General features: G+C 41.6%; 1 protein-coding gene across 3 annotated transcripts; it reads right to left on the bottom strand.

The window, feature by feature from the left end:
- Positions 1-41: 41 nt before the first annotated feature.
- mtmr3 (myotubularin related protein 3) lies at positions 42-23697 on the bottom strand. 3 transcript variants are annotated; one of them, XM_067520114.1, is made up of 21 exons: positions 23509-23697; positions 21439-21512; positions 20741-20797; positions 19406-19495; positions 18625-18741; positions 15914-15996; positions 15562-15728; positions 15351-15447; positions 14928-15041; positions 14080-14270; positions 13596-13727; positions 13311-13422; positions 12420-12615; positions 12017-12202; positions 11614-11784; positions 10814-10959; positions 8891-10379; positions 8664-8774; positions 8414-8502; positions 6210-6236; positions 42-4387 (listed from the first exon to the last, which is right to left on the bottom strand). In XM_067520114.1, exons 3-21 carry the CDS (start codon positions 20741-20743, stop codon positions 4216-4218), a joined length of 3693 nt encoding a protein of 1230 aa, XP_067376215.1. In that variant the 5' UTR covers positions 20744-20797; positions 21439-21512; positions 23509-23697; the 3' UTR covers positions 42-4215. The 3 variants fall into 3 exon arrangements, with proteins under 3 accessions (XP_067376215.1, XP_067376214.1, XP_067376216.1); XM_067520113.1 differs by lacking the exons at positions 20741-20797; positions 21439-21512; positions 23509-23697 and adding an exon at positions 20361-20729; XM_067520115.1 differs by lacking the exons at positions 6210-6236; positions 20741-20797; positions 21439-21512; positions 23509-23697 and adding an exon at positions 20361-20729.
- Between the last annotated feature and the right edge of the window lie 269 nt (positions 23698-23966).

Raw genomic sequence — 23966 nt, 5'->3', positions numbered from 1 at the left:
TATCATGGTTCAGCTTGTGTCAGTTTGAGCAGACAACACAGTAGGTTTATCTAGTTTATTTTTGACCTTTAATTCTACAACAATGTAATGCTCTTTAAAGTAAATCCAACAAACAAATTCAGACTAAAAAAGGAGCACTTGTTGTTACAGGAAACTGCTATGTACAGCTACACACTCCTCTGACAGACACGAGAAGGTTCAAAGTGCTTATCAAACAGAAGGGAAACAAGGAGGAAAAAAAAAAAATCAAACAAAAGCATGAGTGATCCCTTTGTGAAGAGACCCATAATAAAACTGCTTGGCACCAGTCTCCACTAAAAGAGACACAAACACACACACACACACAAACACACACACACACACACACCGACCAATGCTTGATGCATTGACATGCACACACTCGCATCAAGAGATTACTGGGCCAGAGCAGCAACGCCTCTAAAAGAGTATGTCAGCGTGAGTGAGGAGAAATATAACATATGCAGACCAAGACAACTTCTTGGAAGGGTGAGAGAAAAAACAAAAGAACAGCAAGGGATCATCCTGGCAAATTGTGTATTCTGGTGCTGCCCGTTTACCTCGTTAGACAACCCTCAATATCATAAAACCTGTCTTCATGCTTGTTACAATACTGCAAAGCACAGCACACTTTCAGCTGTTTCAATGCATTCTGTGGCAGTATCTAGGTAATGTGCAAAAGAAAATGTTTTTTAAAATCCTCTGATTTGTTTTTGATATTTCACATTCATGGATTGTTGAGAAAGATTGGTGCCCCACATGCGAGAGAGAGAGAGAATTCCTGCTTCCAGCCATCAGTGTGTCTGCGGGGAGTGTGAAGCTTTGGGATAAATCATCTGTTAGAATCTCAGATCACAGGACCAGGTGTTACATACACACCAGTACAAACTTTACAATTTAAAGTTACACATTCCAGTTTATCTAAGTGTCTGCAGACAAAGAGCTGGATTAGAGAGAGGCTGATCAGGGTCAATCAAAAAAAGGGTTCCTCACAGTTATGTCTAGTAGTACCATCTTCATTAAATTCAAAAAGAAATTTCTGTTTGGTCAGTTAATGCCTCTCTCTTGTTGAAAAAAAAATTTAATTTACAGAAATGACAAACATTATAAGGGCCCAACAACCCCCCGCCCCCCATTTCTATCTGAAGTGCTTCTACAGCAGGGCAATGACAAAAGCACTTTAAGCCTGTTGTTCTGGCCAGTTTCAACAGCGGCTCCACTGCACACTTCCATTACTTCTCATTTTACACCATGTTTGAATCTAAATGGAAATGGTCAGGACACACAGTCAGAGATACAACTCCAGTCCCATGTGGTCACAGACAGTCAAACTGATGCATAATCCATTTAGTTGTCCAGTGTGAAAAGTCTACTGCTAAATGAAGCACAGTGACAAGCTGGATGGTGAGGAATTAAAGATCGGCATGAGAAGATCACCATTAAAATGAAAGCCTGCATCTATGCTGTACCCTTAAATGCTCCTTCTGAACATTGAAGAAAAAAAATGAACACATTTTCAAAAAGTCCAACAAAGGCATTCTTGATTATCTAAATATGGAAAGCAATTCTGCAACTACAAAACTGTGTGAATGTGTGTGTGAACGTGCATGGATGCATGTTTGTGTATAAAGTAGAGGTAGTGTGTTTACAGGGGTTTAAATGGAGTGATGTTTGTGTGAGTCAGGGTGTTTGTATTTCGGGTTCAGGCTTGTTTTGGACCACAGTTCTCTCAGTGCATAGATGTCTCATTGGCTACAGACACTCGTTAGTTCATTTTGACATGTTGTGGTCAGAGGTGTCACAATGCTCAGTGACAACTTCACCCCCATTCTTCCAAGGTGAAATGCTTGAACACGAATGGGGAAGTTCACGCTGTGATGCAAACAAAAGATGACGAGGGTCATCACAGCCACAGATCAGAACCTTCTCTCACTCCCCGTATCATAAACAATGATAATCCTGTGGCAATTTGAATTGTCTGGATCTTTCAAACAGCAATTCAACAAGAAATAAATAAAATCAAGGAAATGGCGCATTTAAAAGGGAAAAACCACTGCAGCATCAAGACAGGACACCCTGCTTTTCTATTTGAAGAAAAAAAAAAAGAAAAAACACCTGGTATATGTTCAACAGGTTGCAAAATATAAGTACTTTTTTCGCAATTTATAACAAAACAAAGAAATAAAAAAAAAAACATTTTGGTGACTAATTAAGTGAGCCACTATTCAAGGATTCTATACATTTTCTTAAATGCTATATAGGTATCTGAATATATTATTTTATTCAATTATTTTACAAAATATGTGTGTCAGTGTGAGTGCAAGGAGGTCAGTGAATAGGTGTTAGGCAGAGTGGGCGTCTCAATGAAGGCTCTAACAGACTTTTAGAGCTCTTCCTGCTGCCACCACTCTTCTCCATGTTTCAGCCAATCAACGCAGAAATCATCAGCATGGCAGTCATTGATCGGCACCTCAAGAATGTAAAAAAAAGGTGTCATCTTCACATTATGAACAAGGACATTTAATTGTCTCATATTCACAATGTCAGGTCTGATTTCTGCTGAAGGACTGAAAAATGAAGCAAGACATTCAGCTCCCAGTGCCTGCTGGGTAAGTTCAGTAAAGGGGAGACGACCCTGTTGTGAGTGAAGGCGCATGACGGAGAGATTACACAGTCAACCTGCAGCTCAATCAATCAACACAGCCATCAAATTGTGCTCCCAGCAGAGGAGTCCTAACAGCCACGAGCTGTTAAAGTCTTCTACAGATCATTGTCACATGGCTGATCTTGCTTATAAATAATTATAACTATGGTATTTAGAGAAGGAAAAAAAGTATGTTTGTGTAAATGACAAACCACAAAAGTAACCTTCAAACAATTCAAACATCTGACTGCGCCTGGGACTGAATCTCAAACTGTATATACACACATTTGCCATTCTGTTGGAAAAGCCGCTAAATCTCAATCAAACCAAAAGTAAACAATTATACAGAGTTGAGATTCAGCCCATTCTGTGTTAAAGGGTCAGTTCACCCAATACACCAAACAGTAGATTAACACAGATCATACCACTGCATGCTGGTGACAATGTTTTAAGACAAAATGATTTTGCACCTAAAAGTGTCTACACCTATCACAGGGAGACCTGGAGGAGAGATGCTTTTTCCAAGTCTGAACAAATGACCCAGATGTTAATATGGTGACAGCATCTCATCTATCATCTTGAGTATTAGGACAAAAAATGTATGTGGACAACAGCATGAAATTTGAAAGATGTACAAGGCTAACAGGTAAAAACATTTTGAGAATCCGACGCCGTTTGGCTCCTGTTTTTACAATTCTTGGATGGAAGTGCAAAACTACATCACTGCTTTTAATGTGACTGTGAAAGCCACACAAACAACTATGTAATAATTAATCAAAAAAAACAAAACAAACCTCTCTCAATTTATGATTCCAGTTTGTTATTAAATGAATATCGAGCTCTAACACATTATAAGTGCTACTGGTACATTTCACAACAAGTAAGGATTTTGGTCATTTACGTGAACTGACCCTTTAAGCTCTTCCTTAAGAAACACTTGTGAGCATCACTATCCAGATATTTTTGATGCTGAGGGACTCTCAAGATTGCCAGGAGATTTTCCCTATCGCTCACATTTTTCCACCCTCCAGGGAAGAAGGACGTCCATGATGTAAAATTCTGATGACGCGTGGATGAGCGGGGAATTAATTTAATAGACCAAAGCCCTCTAAGAAACTTTAGCCCCACAGTGAGACGACCTTCTCTGCCTGCCTGGCTCAAGTCACCAGGATGTCCATTCTTACTTCTCTGGCATCGGAGTGTAGTCCCATCACTGCCACAAACCTTCTGCTTTGTGTGGCCCATGTGCAATTTTCTCTCTCTCTCAAACACACACACACACACACACACACCAGTGCACACCCACTGTTCAGAGCACTCTGCATGTGGACAACACGTCTTTCAGTTCTTCCGACGTATAATCTTCCGTATATACATATAATTCCAAATCTGCAATGCACGAACACACGTGCACACACAAAGTACATGGGACATTCTATGTAGCTCCTGTGCGCTTCTTCAGCGATGCGCCTGTGTCAGTGCCTGTGTCAGTGCCTGTGTCACTGGATGGCAGCTCATTCGAAGTCCCCCCTCCTGTCCCAGGGCACCGAGCCTCAGTTGGAGCTGGCAGCAATGGGTTTTTCCAGCTCTAGGTCCAGGGGGGGTGTGCTAACCTGGAGGTTGCTGTAGCAGGTCTTACAGACACGACTGGGTTCGAACAGCTGCTGGCTTGGCACTGGGATCTTCTGGTCGCAACAGCTGGCGCAGAACACGTTACCGCAGTTCCTGCAGGGGCACACAAACCACTCACTGCTGAATTCTCAGACAGAGCTTCTTTACACCTACATTAACCATGTGTCTCTCTTTCAGCTCATACTTACATATGATTTTACTTCCATCATATTTAAATGAAGGACCTGTTCTTCATACGTGGAAAACGAGTAAGATCAAAATGCTAAAGCCTAGATTTGAGAGTTCCTCAAAGCTGTCCTTAGAGTTTCTCTTTTTAACAATTTTAAAATTAACAAATTTGTCAAATGAGTCAACTTGGGGGTACACACTAATACAATGGATACTTTATATACTGTTGTTCTCTCCATCTTTAAATCAGTGTAGATCACTAAAAGGAAATCGTAGTCAGAATACTGATAGCTGTACTTTTGCTTAACCTGCTCCTTCAGAGGACAACATCTGGTTTCAAAAACTTCTCCATGTGATGTTATCTGGATTTTTTTCCAAACATAAATATAGATATGTTTTAATTTAGACACAGCAGAGGGATGTTTAATATAATTCATGTACATGTATTTATAACAAATTAAGACTAATTATCCAAAAAAATCATCCATCCATTAACAAATCAAATGTCTGTGTTTAAAGATCAGCGTTAGCTGAATGGGTATTAGAAGGAGATTAGAGCCTGAATTAGTGAGCTCACATGTGAAGAACTGGACCCTGATATGAAAATGTGTCTGCTGTGAGCAAACAAACTTTCAGAAGATGGTTTTGGACTTGTATTTGCTGTGTGTGATTCCAATCCGATGATGACACATGATAAACAGGAGTAAAGCAGGTCCGAAAGTCAAACTTAGTGGCTCATCTTGAGCTTTGCACTAGAGGTCTTGACAGGTCCGCTTGGTTCTGTCGAACTAAGAGCTGACAGGGCTCCTTAGTTGGACTGGGTTCAAATTCTATCCAGTCTAAATGGTCAATTAGGGTTTTGTTTTACTGCAGTAGGTCTCCAGAATCCAGATGTTAATGGAGAATAAGATCAGTGTGCTCTGGACCTGTGAAGACCTTTATGTCACACACTGCTCCCGTTTGTAGTCCCACTCTGCTGTAAAGTTTCACTCCATGCTAGGTCAGCAGAGGTGCCCTAACACTAAGTGGTGGTAACTTTATTATTCAGCCCATTAAAAACATGTTACCATCACTGGACAGGAGGCTTTAGATACCCATGCTTAGACTGATATGTAAGGCCATGCTCACACACTTGCACACACAGTGGTCTCTTCTATTTGCCTGTACTCACCATAAACAGGGGGAGACAAATAAATACATATCTAATTCTCTCTAATTCTCAAAGCTTTTGCACCACAAAGTGAAATTAGTTGCTTTCAGTACCATGCTGAGCTCCTGGCAGGTGAGATGCAGGGGGCTGGTTTGGGGCAGCATGCTGCCAGGGTATGTGGTGACAGTGGGTGCTGATGTGCAGCTATGGCAGGAGGAGGGTTGAGCAAGACCACTGTTTATTTTTAAGATTTTCATTATTGTGTTGAGATAATCAGCCCTCGACCAAACACAGCTTGCCCACTGACAGCACTGTGCGTAGGGTCACAGCCAATTTAAAAATGCTAAATGGAAACACAGTGATACTGCAGTCAATACATCCCAGAAATGAAGAAACAGTTCCCTTACAATTTCATGATGTCAGAGGGAAATCAGATGCAAGTGGAGAGGGAAAGGAACGGGAGGGGTGGGAGGGGGGGGGCAGGGAAGGAGGGTAGAGGGGAAGGTGCAGTGATGCCAGGTTAAAAGGGTGGGGGCAACAGGGGTAGGGTGAAGTTGGAACAGGGGATGGGGGGGGAGAGAGGGGGGCAGTTCTCACCAGACCTCCTGGACAGGCTCCCTGCCACTGTAGAGGAGGAGAGGGGTAGACAATGGATAAGATGGAGAGATCCTAACACACTGAAACACACTTCATACTTCGTGTTTCAGCTTTGCAAAGTAAGGTAAATAATACTAGAATCTAACATAGCCATAAGTGTAAGATAGCTGCTTTACAACTCTTTTGTTTCCAGAGTTGTAACTGCAATAAACAGTCCAGACTACACTGGATGAGCACTGAATACTGTCATTGGTGACTCTGATCCGACCCACCAGGTAGAAAAACATACAATAGGGCTATGAAAAATAAAGGAAATGTATAAAATCCTACCAGCCGGTAGAAGACGAAAGACAACTACAATACACCGAATTCATCTGATGTGTTGTGCACAGTGTCAAAACATGTCCTTGAGACTTCCAATATTCTACACTTTGAACACTGATTTGCACATCAACATAGGACAGCAGCAAGTGCCGATATATCACCAAGGCAAGTTTGAATTAAAAACTTCATAAGTGTCTCCCAGTTTATATTTCATGGACACCAGGTACTTACCTTGTGATGCATAATGTTGCATGCAAAACATATTCATAATGACTTTAATGGCTGTAAAAGAACTTTCTAAATTCTGAGAATCTCACCATCATTATGCAACGTTTACCGTATGTTGACTATACCTGGGTAGGTTGATTTATGTGGCCACCTGTTTATTGTCCAGGCCAATAACAGCATCTGTGATAGATTAACTAGGTCTATCTCCCCTCATTCTACTCCTCCTGTAGACGCCTTACTTGCTGCTGAAATTGTCAGCAGCTCAGATCAGCTGTTGCTAATGTTAATTCTAAGATTTAAATTAATGACAGAAAATTACATTATGTCTGTGTATCTGCTTTCGACATATTGGTGATGAAACAGGTTTCAACAGCACTGCGGTGCCTATTTATAATAAGAAGTATTACTCTGTAACACCTCTGAATATTGGACTGAGCATCTTGTTAGTTCCAGAAACTCTCAAAACAGAGTGAGGACTCTTATCTAGTAAAAACACCTGCTGATCAATACATTACTTTTAGAATCTCCTAATTAAAATGTTTATATCATGTCAATAAATCAAATTTTATAGTTTTCAATCCAGGGTAGCAAGTCACTTTTGGAAAAAAAGGCCATTCAGTAGACCGTTGATCTATAAATACATTAAAATACTATACAATCTATATTAAATCTTCTTCTGATATATACAAGCCTGCAGCAATATATGTATTTGCACTACTTTTTGTGAGCAATGCCAAGTACAAATACTAGATAACCCTCTAACCACTTTCATTTTAAATGTGTAACCCAACCACAGTCAGCAGTTACCAGAACGGGTTTGATTCACACATCAAAACTTATTGAGACACTCAAGCTCAACAATGAATTGCACTTACTCACCACAAGAATTGATTTGTGATTTAGCTTATTTGTCTGCGAAAAACAGATCATTTGTTGCCTGCAAACTATTAAAAAGTCATCAGTGAGCCACAGCTTTACACCTCACCTGCTTCTTCATTGCGATAAATATGGGCACTGTAGCTCATCTATACACAGCTCCCCAATCAAATGACCTCTTTCACTATCACAAAATCTCTGGTCACTATGTATAACTCATGATCAAAGTTTATACTGTCAACAATCACCATTTAAATTTTTATTACATCAACTGCAAAAAAAAAAGTTGAAAGGGCATGAAATACTCTGCATCCGGTCTAGATTGCACCACCCCATCTTGCAGCTCCTGCTATATCTGATCAGAATTGTTTCAGTGATTATATCACCTCCGTTACTTACAGTCATACACTCTTTATTTATATAATAATTAACGCACAATAAGCCAATATAAATATTTCTTCATCAGTTAATGAAGTTACTTTTATATTAATTTTAAAAAGGTGATGCAAACTTTTGCACTCTTTAAATTTTCAGCATTATTCTTTTTCTTTTTTTGTATCTTGGTTATATCTGATGGACTCTATCAGTGGAAATGCTAAGAAAAACTACAGTATATTGCCCATATTTTCATAACAAAGATAAAAAAATGGATGTCTACGGCACAACATTTTATTCATATTCTCAGGCATTACGGTGAGGAGATACAATTCAGTGTTGGGTTTAAGTCTCCATTGTAAGTGATTTGATGTTCTGCAGCTCTATTCTTACATGCGTACCTGCAGTGATGTTTTCTAGTGGCAAGCCAGAATCTGCTCTCACACCCATAACACTGGGCTGCCAAATGGTCGGGTAACCAGCGGGTGACCTATAATATACAGAGTGAGAACAGTTAATAGCTCTCACCTATAAACATCAACTTAAGAAATCTGAAGAAAAACGAAACATAAGCTCTCAACAAAAATATCCATTGCCATTGAAGTCAGTTCCTTCTCTTAACAATGCTTTTACTTTTGCCTGGCTCCTCACCTCAGTGTCCTGCTTGTCCACCTGCTCCCAGCTGGTCTCAGAGAAGAGCTCCGTGCTGCACCGTGACAAACAATTTGGGTCCAGGTTGTACTCTGAATCTGTCATTGAGGTCTACATGAAGGGGGACACAGAATCAAGTTCACTCTAACCAGCAAATTTGAAAAATTCCATCTGGCTGCAGTTATAACTTAAAAGTCAGTTTCCTTGTCAACTTGTCAGTATCTCACCACTTCATCTCCCATGTCTCCATTGATCCTGTGGGAGACAGTGTGCTGCTGATTCTCTAGACGGCTCCAGAGCTCCTGCACCTGCTTCTTCAGAGTCTCAACTTCCATCTGGTGCCCAACCTCAATTTGTCTCAACCGCTGCTGGATGGCATCAGTATGCAGCGTGAGCCCGTCATCATCCAGGTGGCTACGGGATGACTGCTCCGAGCTGACATTGACCCGGCTCAGCAGGGCGTGGCACCAGCGATGCTGGGAGCAGCTCCCTCGTGGGTGGAAGATTAGGGAGTTACAGCTCACTAGTGACACCTGTCGACTCAGAGGGACCCGCTCCAGATTCCCTTTCGCCCAGTGAGGGGCTCCACAGGGCTCTGCATCAGAGCTGTCACCGTTAGAAAGTCCATCCCTGCTAATATCAGCACTCACAGACTGAAAGGCACTGACAGAGGGTCTCTTGGTGCCCCCATTTAAAGTCCCGATTAACCCGTGCTCACCGGTCTCCAGCCCTTTCTCTTTCCTGGGGCAGGGCGGGTGGCTCAGACAAACAGATGGCTGTGCTGGCAGCTCCAACCTGCTGCAGGCCTCTTCAGTTAAAGTCTCTGTGGAGCTTTCCATCAGGGAGGCCCTGATATCCACTTGCTCCACTGGCTCAGTCACACTACGGTCAGATTCAGATTCCGGACAGGTCTCTCCATCCACCCCTATTTCTTCAGGTGACTTGTCCACAAACCCGTTAGTCATAGTTCTATGAACTGCGTGCTGCTTTTGCTCGCCTGAGCAAGACTCACTGGGTCCATATAAAAGTTCTTTTGGTGCAGAAGAGTTTTCATCATTCTGCTTCAACAGATCATCTGGTGCCTGAGTGACCTCAGTTGCCTGTTGGTGCAACAGCTCTGCCTTCTCTGTGGGCACAGGGGGAGACTCACCATCCTCCTCAGACACTATTGTATCATTTTCTGTTTGGTGACCATTACCAAGTGCTTTACTGTCCTTCTCAGCCCTGTTGACCTTTGCACACGGATCCTGCTGGTCAACTTTTGCTTCGCTTTCCACCTCCGTGTCAACAATGTTAAAGGCATAAGTGACAGCAGCACTTCCCTCCTTCTGATCTGCTCCTACTTCCTCCTTTGTGGCTTCTTGAAGAATGTTCTCCATTTGGCCCTCAGCCACTCCCACTGCCACAGAGAGCTCTGCCTCCTCTGGTTCCTCTGCCGCTGGGGTCACAGGGGCTCCATGTTCAAGATCGGCAGATGAGCCTATGGGCTGCGGGCTGTTATCCAGCTCAGAGTCCACTCCATCTGGGTAAGCTCCCACTCCACTGGGCCGCACTTCTTGATCTTGGTCCCCTCCTCCCATATTGAGCTCCAAAGAGCGCCGGTGGTCCTGCCACTTTTCATTGAGGCTTGGGTCACTAGAGCGGCGGTTGGGAGCTAACGAGCTTCCTAGCTCACATGCGCTGGGCAAGTTATCAAAGGATCGAGTCTTGGTGCGCCTGGAACAGAAAACAAAAGTATAATTATACATAGAAAACAGTAAGCATTTCCATAACAATGGCTGAGTGGGTAAAATCTTTTGAAACTGCTGCAACCATATTTGTTTAATCCAACATCAGCATCATTAAAAACCAACAAAGATACAGCAAAAACTATAAAGAGAAGCATTCAAACTTGACCTCTATAACTTAGCACTAACTGTCTTAAACTGTGTCAACATTAAATAGAAAATTTTGAAGTCATTATGCATCCAGGTATGAGGATGACCAGAGCATTAAACACTAATAGTGAGTGTGAGGGCTGGAACAGAGCAAAGCATTTAAGCAGACAAGTTGAAAAGTCGGGCCTCTGTGGCTGTGGGAGTCCTCAGCCTGTGTTTATCTTACATGAGGGAGGAAGAAGGGGGGGTCGGGTGCCAGCGCGCCAGGCTCACCTGCCCAGAGGCGCATCCTCCGGGTTGGCACCGGGTACAGGGTAGGGGGCACAGGAGTCATCAGAGGGCGTGGTTGGGGAGGAACTAGGCAGGTAGACTGCCGTCCACAGCATCAGGTTGCGCACATGACACACTGGGTGGAGAACCTGTAACAACAGCTGCCAACTTAACTTGGGATGTAATAAGGACTCGGATCCAAAAAAGGAAAGAGCAAATAACTCAGAAAACAAATCCTCAAGGTATTAAAGACAAAAAATTAACCAAAATATTTGTCTATAGGACTTTCTGATTGAGTTATGACAGGAACATCTGAATGTATTTGTGAGAACATGATTCTCCAATCGTGTTAACTGGAGAATATTTACGGCCATAACACCCACACACAAATGTAACCACAAAAACGCAATTCTCGGGAGGGTGGTGAAAGACTCCTAAATCAAGCCTGAAACAATTAACAATAATTTTAAAGAGACATTGTGAAAAAAAAAAACATAGCTCTGAGGCTCATCTGAAGAATTTGTTGTCTGGACCTACAGGATTTAAAAACCCACAGCTGTTTTCTAAATGAATTCCACTGACACATTTTCTCTAAGATTTACTTGTTATTATATTTTGACTAGCTGAGCTTTAATCATATTTGTTGTGTGCAGAAAACTTTTTGAACTTTCTTCAGGAAATGTTCTGTTGTGTTGATTGAAAGATTATCAAAAATTGAAATATCGGTTTAAATAAAAACAAACACACAAACAAAAATAAACACATCCACAAAAGCAGTACTTAGTACAAGGCAGTGGACATACAGTCTCAGAGTGTGAGGAGTATAGCATGTTCCTCAGTGTGCGATTAGCTGGTCTCAGCAGTGACCAGATTGAACAGGTCCTCTCCTGGACATGGCGGTCCTCCCTCTCTTTCCCACTGTTACACAGGAAAGTGCCAAACAGACAGGAGTAGGTGTGCTGCACTAGTTTTACCTGCATGCAGACACAAACACACGACATGTAGAGGCATGTTTACACATTTCAAGTATGATAATCAAAGCAAAGATCACAGGAGTTTCCTCAAGAAGACACACAACAATAGAAAACTGAACATGAATTAGAGTCATGCCATTCCCACTGCTGTAAATAAAAAAATTCTGCAACATCTAATCTCCAGATGAACACTTTGTTATCACAGCATTTAATTTCCACCACCAGTACGCACCAAGAAGGCTTCATTAAACTCAAAGGAGCATGGGAACTGCCTCTGCAGCTGGTGAACACAGTCCAGCCACTGCAGAAAGACGGGGCAGCGCTCGTTCAAGTCCTCAGAATTTTCTCCATGGCCACAGCGGTCAGCAAACTTATGGCCAAAGTCCAGCCACTCAGTTTCCACCAAAACCTGGAAGCCCTGGATGAAGATTTCCCTCTTTACTTTCAATAACAAAGTTCACCATAGCATATAGCAATATTTAGTCTGTTAAACTAAAAACTAAAACGTCAAGTCCATTGAACGTCAAAATGAATCGATAGCATTTTTCTGGTGTCAAAAGTAGTTATAGAACCACTGATTTATGTCAATGTCAGTGGAGCTGGTTTGAACAAAAAAGAAAAAAGAGTCCTTATACCTCAATGGTGCGGTAGTATGGGTCCAGCAGCAGCTTAGACAAAGCAACAATCTGAGGGGTGCGGTCCCAGCCATCAGAGCAGTGCACCAGAACAGGCCTCTGGTCTCGGTCCACAGCGTTGACAACGAGTAGTGCAGCTTTCAGCAGCAGGGACAGGTGCTGCAGCCATTTTGTGCTCTCCAGTGCAGAAAGCCAGCTGCACACACATATAAACAAACACACACACACACACACAAAATCAGGACCTCACATAATAATACTCCAATATATTACAAGACCATTGTGAAGTATGACACCTTGAACTTCTTCTATTATTATTACACTTCCCTTTCTTATCTAACACTACAGAGTCCAGCAGAGACCGTTTTTGACTTTTGAAAGACAAGTTCAGCAGCAACCATATGACTAAATACTTGAAAAATAACAAAACACTTGAGAAATTGCCATAACCAAGTGCACTTGTATAAACATAAAGAAGCAAAAAAACACTCAAATAATGAAGCTCACATCCATGACAGCATAGGAAGATGAGTTGTATAAACCATGGATAGAGTCTATGGATGATTATTCTGAAGTTGTTTTTTCTTTTAACCACTTTCAACTACATTCCCTTAATCTTGCATGATTCAGTTACACATCATAATGGAAAAAGTACAGATGGAAAGAGGTCCACTTGGGTTTAGGCCAGACTTTCAAAATCAGGTACAGATGTACGGCCAAAGCCAAAAGCACAGCTGTAATTACTAGTTACCTTCAGTTACTACAGAATAGCTTAAGAGTTTTGGGTTTATTCGTTTTGTTTCTGTTTATTAGTGTTGTGGAGTTACAAGTAGTATAAGCTGGAGGCACAGCTGGAGGCACTGTTGGAGGCATAAAAAAAAAAACCCTCACTTGGCTGGATCAGGCATCTGAGTGCAGAGGAACCGCAGTGCCTGGAAACTTTTGCGGATGGAGTGGATGTTGGCCATGCCCATAAACACGACCTCACAATTGGGATAGTACTCTGGAACAAAGTGAAAACAACGGCTTGGGAAAAAAAAGAACAAAAAGTGGTGGGGGCTTTAATTTTAGCACAAAGAACAATCACATTTGTGGCTAACTGAGCAACTGAATCCATTAACAGAACACATTGACCTAATAGTGTTCTTAAGCTGGGACAGCGCTGAGAGCACCTACCTGGGCATTCGCAGCCTCCCCCCTTGGCTCTGTTAGCTACGGCTGCTGCATAGGACCTAGCATCCAGGATAAGCAACTTGTGGGGTTGGATGGCTAGAGTCTCCACCTCTGAGCTATTGGTCATGGAGGATTCTGATACGGACACAAAATACTGCAACGTTACAACTGAGGATGAGGGAGATAGTAGAAGCGTCCAAATAAACTATGATGATGTGATTTTGCAGCATCCAGACACATCCGTCAGAGTGAGTTTAACATAAGAAGCTACTGTGCGTGTGCTTGTGTAAAGCTGCTGCTCCAGACAAGCGCTGACAGGTGAGATTGCACAACAGTCTGTTTTACATTTAAGACTGAAATATCTGTCTTTGTGTGGTGGTACAGTAGTGTGTGTTCAGCTGGAAGCAGGTGATTGTTTATGGATGAATACAGTGTGCCAGTGACTGAGTGAAAGGGTAAGAGAGGGGGACTGGGTGGGAGCTCTCACCAAAATCAGTGTCAGGCAGGTCTGAGCCATTGGTGTAGCTGCCGTTGGGAAAGTGTTTGCGGGAGCTGCCATCCACAGCACAGGCCTTGGCGATAGACTGGACAAGGTGCTCATCATCAGCGTTCCTCCAGCCCCACCAGCTGACCTCTGGTTGACCACATCGGGCAATCACAGCCCCTGTGCTCTGGTGCCTATGTGAGCATTCAAAAATCTAGTCTGTGTTCTGCCATAAACAAAGAATATTAAGGAAGCAGGAAGCAGGAAGCAACAGTATAGTCCATACACTAATACAGAGATGGAGGTTATGTGCTAACTACACTAGCACATCAATTTCCATTAGCCATTAATCTGACAATTAATTTTAAGTAAAAAAAAATGAAATGCAATTCATGGGTTAAGCTGCTCATAAATCATTTGATCTATGATTACTCAAAAGTTGACCTTTTGTTTTCATAATCTACAATAAGTTAAAAGAATCAAAGCAAATTATGCTTCATATAAACTGTTTCCATGCACAAAACACTGCCATTTTGAAGTAATTTTCCAAAACCGCATAACAGATCAAAGGCTCTGAAGTGCTTCACTGAAGCCATTATGCTTTGTAAAGTCAGTAGTTGCAGTGACAGTGACACATTTTAAATAGAAAAAAAAAAAGAAATGTAGTCTGGAGGCAGTTTTCTAGGCAAAGTACAGTCTTTCTACAGTGGCACTAATATAAAAGTCTAAAGATATGATCTGAACAAACAAAGCTAAATAATCAGCTCCAAAGGAAGCTTTTCATTTCTATGTGGTGGTACACACATTAACCCTCTGGTTTGAAGAGCTCGGGGAAAAACAAACACACCAACCTATAAACCACGGCAGGAAATCTCTTCCAGGAACGGAAGGCTGCCACATTTTCCAGCTCCTTGTCAGTGATCCAGGCTGGCACCAGGAGCTGTTGAGGATAGCTGGGGCAAAGCCTGGGAGAGCAGAGGGACAGAGAGAGCAATGGCTAAACAAGGAGAGAAAGAGAGAGCACCAAAGGATGGCTCAACTAAAGTCTCTGTCAACTGATACCTAATCTTGGGCTGGGCCCTTATCTGCCCAGGTAGCACAACCACCTACTGTCTAACACACACAGACACACACACATGCATGCACAAACACAGACACACAGGAAGACTTGTGCTGCATGCCAATGAAAGCAAAGGACGGCTCTATCCTCAGCTGGGAGTGATGGAAATCAACACAGGAGCAGGTTATGTATGCTGAATAAAAACCACTATTACCTGAACTTGCTGTTGATGTCAGATATCCTCCAGGCATTTTGAGTGTCAAAGCCCATCCTCTCCACCTCGTTCTTGAACCAGGAGGTCACATGTTCACCTACAAAAAAAAAAAAAAACAACAACACAGAGATGTCTGATAAGGTCAGTGATGAACGGAGAGGGGAGCTGCTCTGATAGATCTGATAAGAAAACATGAAACACAGTAGTGCACCTGGCCTACACAGTTCCCCATGCTGCTCCTTCTCCCCAGCATACACATCCATGCACCAGGCATGGAAGGCGAAAGAGAAAAGGTCCTCCAGGCGAGAGGGAGGGCGCACTACCATGGTGAGGCGTTTCATCCATTCCTGACACTGCTCAACAGTGGAGAATTGACACCTGGAATCAAATGCAGAAGCCAATATTACACTTTCACTAATTTACAAACATTTTAAGGTTGGTATTTTAAACTGTGGTTTAGACAGAGTATCATGTTTTCAGCGGCTAGATTCTACATGCAATTCCTACACCTTTAACATGAGTAAGCGTTAGACTTAGATGTAGGTGTATGTTGCGGGCAATACCTGACAACTTTGCAGTCCTTACAGGTGACATGAAGCTGGAACATATCCCGACTCTCCATGCTCTCTATGAGCTGAAGAGGCACCTGCAAAGGAAAAGAAAGAAAATCAGGCATAGACCAACTCTGACTTCATCACTTTTAACGCTGGTATTGCAATAGGATGTCTGAAAAAAGAAGTATATCTAAAATGTACAAACCTAAAAACATGCAGTCAGTACAAGTAGTTTGGCAAAATGAAACTGATTAGTGGTGCCCAACACAGTGACACTTTCATGCCAATACCTAAATATGGCTCCTACATTTATTTAACCAAACTACATAGATTACTCGCCCTGGTGTGTTTACAATCACATCACATCTCCCTGAGCACTGTTCATTTTGAATGCAGAAGCACTCATAACACTCAATATTAGATCCTTAAGTGCTTGTGCCTGCATTTCCCTTCTGGCACGGAACTACAGTCTTATCTTTTTTAGGAAAACACCATCCAACGTACAGAACTGTCATGTGCTTACAGCTGAAAAACGTACTTAGAACACTGCAGGGAAATACCTATGCTGTAGCTACATTCTGTTTCAGCAGTGCAGTGGGCTTTCATAGAAGGTGTGGCTCAAGCTGCTGTCCAGACACAGTCCAGAGCCATGCATGATCAGCAGCCAGTCATTAGCAAGTCAAACTCCCAATACATGAGTACAATGACAGGGATGCTGCCTGATGTATTACAGAACCGTCAGCTTGAATGCTTTGTGTGAATACATTCCCAACATATTTTTCATAAAAGATATATTCATATTTTAGTCCAGCACCTGGTCTTAAACAATATGAACAAGCAAAATTCTACTCCTCTAGGCATCAGCTGGTTAACAGACAGGCACACACACAGTCAAGTTAACCACTCCATGCCGTGCAACTCTGCTGGGTACTTACTGACACCTCACAACAACAGCTCTATCCAAAACAAAACAGAAGAGAACAATAGTAAAAGTCATGCATGTCAATGTGTAACTACTTTCTGTCTGGGCTGGCATACCATCGCAGCACATTCTGGATGTTTGTGCATCCTGATGCCACAACATAATTGCTGCGCTCTAATCTACATCACTAATCTGGCCAACATCAAAATTCCTCGGCTGCTTGTTAACAATCTCTCACTCAATTCTAGCACCACCCACACTTATTTGCGAGCTCTTAAAACTGTGCTATGTGACGTAAATGCCTCATCAAGTCATCCAAATATGTGTGAGGAGAATATTGAATGTGTCTAATGTGAGCACAGAAAGTTTGTCGGCTAGAAACCAGAGTGTCTGAGGCAACTCATGACAAGCAACTACTAGCAACAGAAAACAAAAAAATACACTCACCAGAATTACTGAAATCACTTACAATACTACTGTCATAAGATTATTAGGATCAATTCATTTTGTAAGATCGCCAAGATTTGGCCTCAATAGTACAAAGACAATACTCTGACCTGACTCTTGGTACCAAAAAAATGAGTGAAATGTTGCCTAAATTCTTGGAGCTATGATACTTTATGATACTCAATGATAGTTTAGCTATTCCGTTTTTAGAAACATCAGCAAAAAAGGAGCTGAAATTTAACTTTTTTTAAAATAAAATGCTAGATATGTATCCAAAACATTTGGGAACTGTAAAAGAGTAAAAAAAGTTGTGAGATTTATAAAACCTTTCATCTGCAGATTTTGTAAACATTTTTAGTGGCAGGATTGGAATATATAACTGATTCTGAAAACACTACAATGTCCCATGTCTACGGTAATGAAAGAACATGTCTGCACATGAGCCTGTACAAAACTGGGTACTGATGTATTCTGAAGAACTAATAGCTGGTGACAGCATAATATACACAATATATAGAAGATTACACCATTATTATCATTTAAAACACTTAGGGAAGATCACTTGCACTTTCACAGTTTTTAAAAAAGGATGTGAAACAACCAAAGTGTTTTGTTTGTTTCTGCAACACATGATTTGGCTTCGCACAACTTTTCTGCTCTCACATGTCAGCAACAGAGCGCATTGGTGATCTGAATACAGCATATTATTTCCCTAGGGACTGGAAACGGTTTCATCAACAAATGATGGCAAATGCTTAATTTGGGAGGAGAAACATTCAAAGAATTGCATGTTAACAGAACTACAGATAACAGAGACAAACAGACAATATGTGGTTTAAATGTGTGTGAGTGTGTGTGTATATCTTTTAAAAAACTTTAAGTTAAAAAACATGTAATCCAATGAGAACTTTTTTTTAAAGTGACCACACTAAGTCACAAAGCTAGTCTCTCTCTCCTGACATGGTGAAAAAAAAAACAGAGAGAGCAAGGGGGAAAGAGAGAGAAAGAGCAATAGAGAGAGCGAGACTGTTATGCATCCCCTCTGGAACCACTGCAACCATGGAAACGGCAAGTGCAAAAAGAAAGCAGAGTGGGCAGGCCAATGTAGAAACAAAGGTGATGAAGAGTCACACAGCACTGCTTGCCAGTGCAGATCAGCGATGAATAGCCGGGTACTACAGCATTGGCACAATAGCCCTGGCTCTGTCCATTCAAAAAAACATTAATACCTTCACACAGGCTCGGGGAGAGACAATGCTGTTCATTCTCCAGCTGTTCAGAACTGTGTGAAAGACTTTCTCTAATTGACTCTGACCTTGAAATCCATCAGTCACTTTGCTAAAATACTTACGTTGACAAAGGACTCTTTAAACTTGATGTGCAGCCTGTAGTTAGACATAGCAATGATGGCATCCTCTGCTCTCCCCACATACTCTGTAAACTCCCCATGCAGCTCAGGAAAGGGCACCTAGCAACAGCAGGGGATAAAACATTTCAAACAGCAGCACTACACAGACAACCAGTGATTATGCTGTAAGAGGGTTGTGATAAGATTATTTTACTAGATATGGTCACTATAACTAGCTACTATTTTACAACTTGCATTTTACCACAGCAGTCAGGCAAAGGAAACTCTAGCAGGTAATGTAAATAATCATGTAAAGTTCAAACTGTACACCAAGATGTCACAGCAAAAACTTTTTAACAAACAAAACTTATTGTGACCTTTGTGTTGAAGTTACAAACCTTTGATATTTGAATTTATTTTATACAAAAAGCACTGCTCAAATAATCGCTCATTTTCAGTGGAATACAGTCTTTGCAACAGTGCAAAACAGACAAACACTAATAAGCAGAAAAGATAAACAAGAAAACAAAAACCACATAAATGCCTGGAATGACCAACTGACCAATGACAAATGCTTGATTTAAATATCACCTGACTTTTAACACTTCTGCTTCAGAGACTGCAAAGACTGAAAGTGATCTTAAGTCACATGTGTCATGGTGGTTATGCAACTGATTACACAGAAGAAAGGGACTTGTTACTGTTACTTATCGTTATTATCTTTACCTTTTTCCCCCTTTAAAAACACCAAAAGCTAAGCAGCAAAGAGTATCCACTTCCTCACCTGCATGTTTTCCTCCTCCAGGACAGGGGACTTCTTGGGGAAGATCTGATTGGCCTGGATGCACTCCAAGCCCTGCTGCCCCTCCTCCTCCTGCAGAGAAAAGGCTCATTATCGATTTACTAAACCAGTATCAACACTAACAACCACAACTTTCTTTCACTCATATGTTTATGTAGTTATAATATGGCCAGAGAAGGCTGACTGACTACAATTACATGTGCATTCACTACTCCGCAGACATTTTCTGGGTAGTTAAGAGGCCTTGCACAAGACCAATGTAGCCCTGGTTTACCCAGCCACAGCATCTGATTGGCTATCATGTTATTGGGTAGCGGTGAATGTGTCACAACATTGGTTATGATAGAGAACTAATTTATAATCTACTTGACAGTGCTGCATTTATGTTGGATTGCCTGACTGTCTTCTCCTCCTCGCCCACAGTGCAATGTGCCACCCAGGTTAATTAATTATAATCGTGCCTTGTACAACAGCATTACAAATGCCAGTAACAGATAGTGCTTTCTAGAAATTGGACAATTTCCTTAATCTTAAATAAACATGAACAGACATGAAAAAAAGTGTCCAAATAATAACTGAATGGCAAAGTTCGGGAACGTTTTTAATTAAAAGTAGTTTTCTTCAGTAGTCTGCATAATTTCATGAAGGCTGAATGTTTGAGGTCCCACTAGTCTTGTACAAAACAAACAGAAGTTGGCTATTAATAGGGAATGCAAGGTATGGACGTACAAGCAGACTCAGGAATTTTGTTCCTCAAGGGCACATAGGTGGCTAACAAATGTCTGGCCTTGTGCTGATTAAGATGGACGGGGAATCTGTCGCCTGTGTTTGGGGAGGACCCGAACATTGTGCAAATAAAGATTAAAGCGTTTGAAAAGGATGGCAGCTAACAGATCCTGTGGGAAGCTGACCCAGCATGAACCAAGCTAACACATACAGTCACCATGCTTGGAGGAGCAGTGTGATGAGGGCAGCCAGGGGGCGACCACTGACCAGACACATGCAAAGAATAGAAAAAACAAAAACAAAACAAAACAAACAAAAATCACGCATTTACACACTGTTCAGTAGGTAACACATCATCATCACTGACATCCAGTACATAAATTTCTGAAATGAAAACCGAAAGCTGGCCTGCTTTGACAGCAACCTTTGACACTGCTGCAGCTGATATAACTGGCTGCTTCCTGGTTAACAGGGGTGATTGAGTAAAACAAAATAAAATCAATCAAGATTTTCCGATCCTGCAGACTGTACCCGGGCCATGGAGAGACAGCCAATACTGTCAAAAGCGTGCACCAAAGGTAGATACTTTACCATGGCCCCTGTGAAGGAGTGTGGGTCACCTAATGAGGAACTCTGGCCTGGATCAGTCTGTTAAAAAAAGATCATAGAATGCTGATAAATAAAAAGTGATAAAAATTATGTGAATCAGATATGGTCTCTTGTATAATGTTTAACATGTGTCATATAAAAAAGGGATCCAACTATTTACACAGTCAAATCGTATTTAAAAGGTTTTCTTATCTATTTTAGAGATCTACTTTTCCCTCCTCCATTCTGAAGTGAGCCATTATGCAGCAAATTCCATTGGGATCATTATTGTAAAGTAGGGAGCAACACTTAACAACATAATTCATTATGAGTGTTGACAATGACGACCCAGGTAAGTCTAGGGTGTTGTGAAATTGCTATTTGTTCCGGCCTCAATTACTTTTGGAGAAATGTGGTGATCTGGTACAAAAGACTCAACATTTCGTTTAGATAATATGGATCAATACGCAGTGCAACTTTTGGGTTTATTATGATTACATGTAGACATATTTTAAGTAGCTCACCAAATTTGGCTTTATTTTAAGGCTAGACAAACTGCTGACTACCTGTGTTGGAGCATCACAATGAGTAAATACTATAAACAAAAACTGTAGCCCATAAATGACCTGGAGACTGTAAGTACCTGGTAGGGCAGTGAAATGGCACAATATTGCGTCAAGTAATATATCTTTTATGCTTACCACAATCAGTAATGGAGAGAATGAGCAGTCCTGGTAATCCTGCTTGGAAATTCTCACATATAAGACATGGAAATCTGAGGAAATTAAGGCAATTATGCAAGTGAAAATGGGGAAATGCTGTTCCCTGCAAACATATTTATATTTTGCAAAAACAGACTTTTTTCACTGAGACATGTAAGAAACAGAAGCTCTTTTGATTCCCTGGCAAATATAGCTGTACTGGTGGTCACAGTGGCTTACATGTGAGCTCAGAGATACCACTTAAATTCAGTTGTGGAGTGCAAAAAAGGCAGCAGGATCTTCAATCACTACACAGTCTACCCCAGCAAAAAGACAGTCATGTGAACTGAACAATGTTTTTTAAGGTTCACCTCGACACACAATATAAAATTAAAACTTATTCCACCTATTTTAAGTGCCATGCAGTTGAATGGAAAGCACTATATCGGTGTGACGAGCTGGTAAAGTGTGGAGAGTTCGATTTCAACAGTGAATGGAAAGTAGAGCAGATGCAAAACTGTAAAAGAGCTTTGTGGTCATTTTTGTGGTCAAAAACTCCCAACAATGGCTGGTTAACTGCCCAAAAGGCTGGTTAGGCACACATACTCTTCAGAGCCAACACTTTAAACCAGCTTGTGGCTGTATTAACTGCTTGCACGACGTACAATTAAGAAAATTGAATATTGGCCAAGTACAGAAAAGACACCAACTTCTTGTTCAGGTAACATTATGTGATATCACCTAAAATCTCTTTTCAAATATGGCAATCTGTTATGGATCTCTAAGTATATGGTCCTACAAAGGTCAACATGCAAAGACTGAAATCAACACACCCTCTCACAATAATTTAACATGTCTGAAGGCAGAACCAAGACAGAAATCCTATTGCCCGGTCAGCAGGTGAGGTCCTCAGCAACTACTGGTTGTCAACAGTGAAGTAGCCAAAGGAAGCGGTGTCATTAATTCACTAACAGAGGACACTAAGTTTTACTGCTGGTGCTACCTGATAAAAGCATATCTACCACACGCACGCGCACACACAGTTTATCGCAAAGGGCTTATGACTCGTGGCTACGGCTCAGTCTGGCCCACAGAAAAGTCTAAGCCCCTTAGAGCCTTAACGTTACTCCTATCCCGTGACAGGTCACCATGCATCACAAGCTGCAACATCACTGAACTAATAGAGTCAATTTCCAACCTGACAGGTAGCAAGCTTGAAAACGAAATACTGAGTGAGGCGATAAACTGTTATCCCCGACAGGTAGAAAGCCAAAAATAACAGACAGGTATTAATACTGAAACTAAAAGCGGCACTCAAGTGTCAAAAAAATAACGTTATGTTTGACGTAATTAACATTAGGGTTTCATTGTGCAAAGAAAGCAAAGCGTTACTCCACGCTTCGTAGCTAAAATTGTGAAATATGGTTATTTGAAGTTTCTTAGCGTTTGCCGAGATAAATGGTGCTAAACACAGCAGACTAAGCAAGTTATTCCTCCACTCGAAAAAGTACCCAAACACGTCTGAACCGTAAGCTTGTTGAGTGCAAGCTACGTTATCTAAAACTTATCGAAAAAGTTTAACATCTAAGTTAACTATGGGGAAACTACTGACAGGGAAAAAGTCAGTGGTTAACGTTACTGACGCTAACGTTAACCACTGACTGGCCAGACAACTATCCATGTAAATGCACAAAAGAAACTAGCTACCAAGCGGTAACATTGACGTACAGCTGCTCTTCTCGTTCGGCAACGTTAGGCTACATTTTCTGCAGCTAGCTAGCTTTAACACAAATACTTAATGACGCTTACTACGTCCGTAAAGTAAGAGTAACAAGTAAATGTGTAAAGAGGTTGTTTCGACGTTAGACAGTGTGCATTCCCATTTAGTTAGCGTTGCTAGTAAGGAAGGCGTTGTTATAGACCAGACAGTAAGCGGGCTAGCTAACCTCACCTAGCTGAGCTAGCGCAGCTCCCTGCAACTGTTTTTGTTGTTATGAGATGGAGGGCGGACCCCAAAAAGGAGGCCTCTGTCAAAACACACAGATGAACGACCACAACCGGCGTACTCACCAGTGAAAGGGATGGCGAGAAGTTACAAGCCAAAGATTCATCCGAAACGCTTGCAGTTGTTCAGCAGCAAATAAACCCTGATCAAATACACATTAGTCATTTCCGAGCAGAGGCCAGTATTACTGCGTCCCTTTCGAGCAAAGAGTCGTCGTCGCCATCGCCGCGAATTCTCCAGCCCAACAACTTACGTGTTTGTGACGTCATTGCGTCAGAGCACTGCTCTGGGAGGGGGGAGGGGCTCAGACACACCACGCGGTACTATCATGTAAACACTGAGCCGTAGACCGCCCGTATAATTACTGATACTGTAGGTGAAAAATACTAACGTTAACTATAATAATCACAAATATTCAAAAAGTTCCAGATTTTTAGATATAAATGTTGTTTTAGATTCATACATGTTACCGTATGCTTGCCATTAATCTGTATTGCTTTTAAATGTGCCAGACTTTTAAGGA

This window comes from Channa argus, chromosome 11 (genome assembly GCF_033026475.1).
Source record: "Channa argus isolate prfri chromosome 11, Channa argus male v1.0, whole genome shotgun sequence".
Lineage (NCBI taxonomy): Eukaryota > Metazoa > Chordata > Actinopteri > Anabantiformes > Channidae > Channa > Channa argus.
Note: the sequence above shows the minus strand (reverse complement) of the source record. Positions and strands in the feature narration are given on the sequence as shown.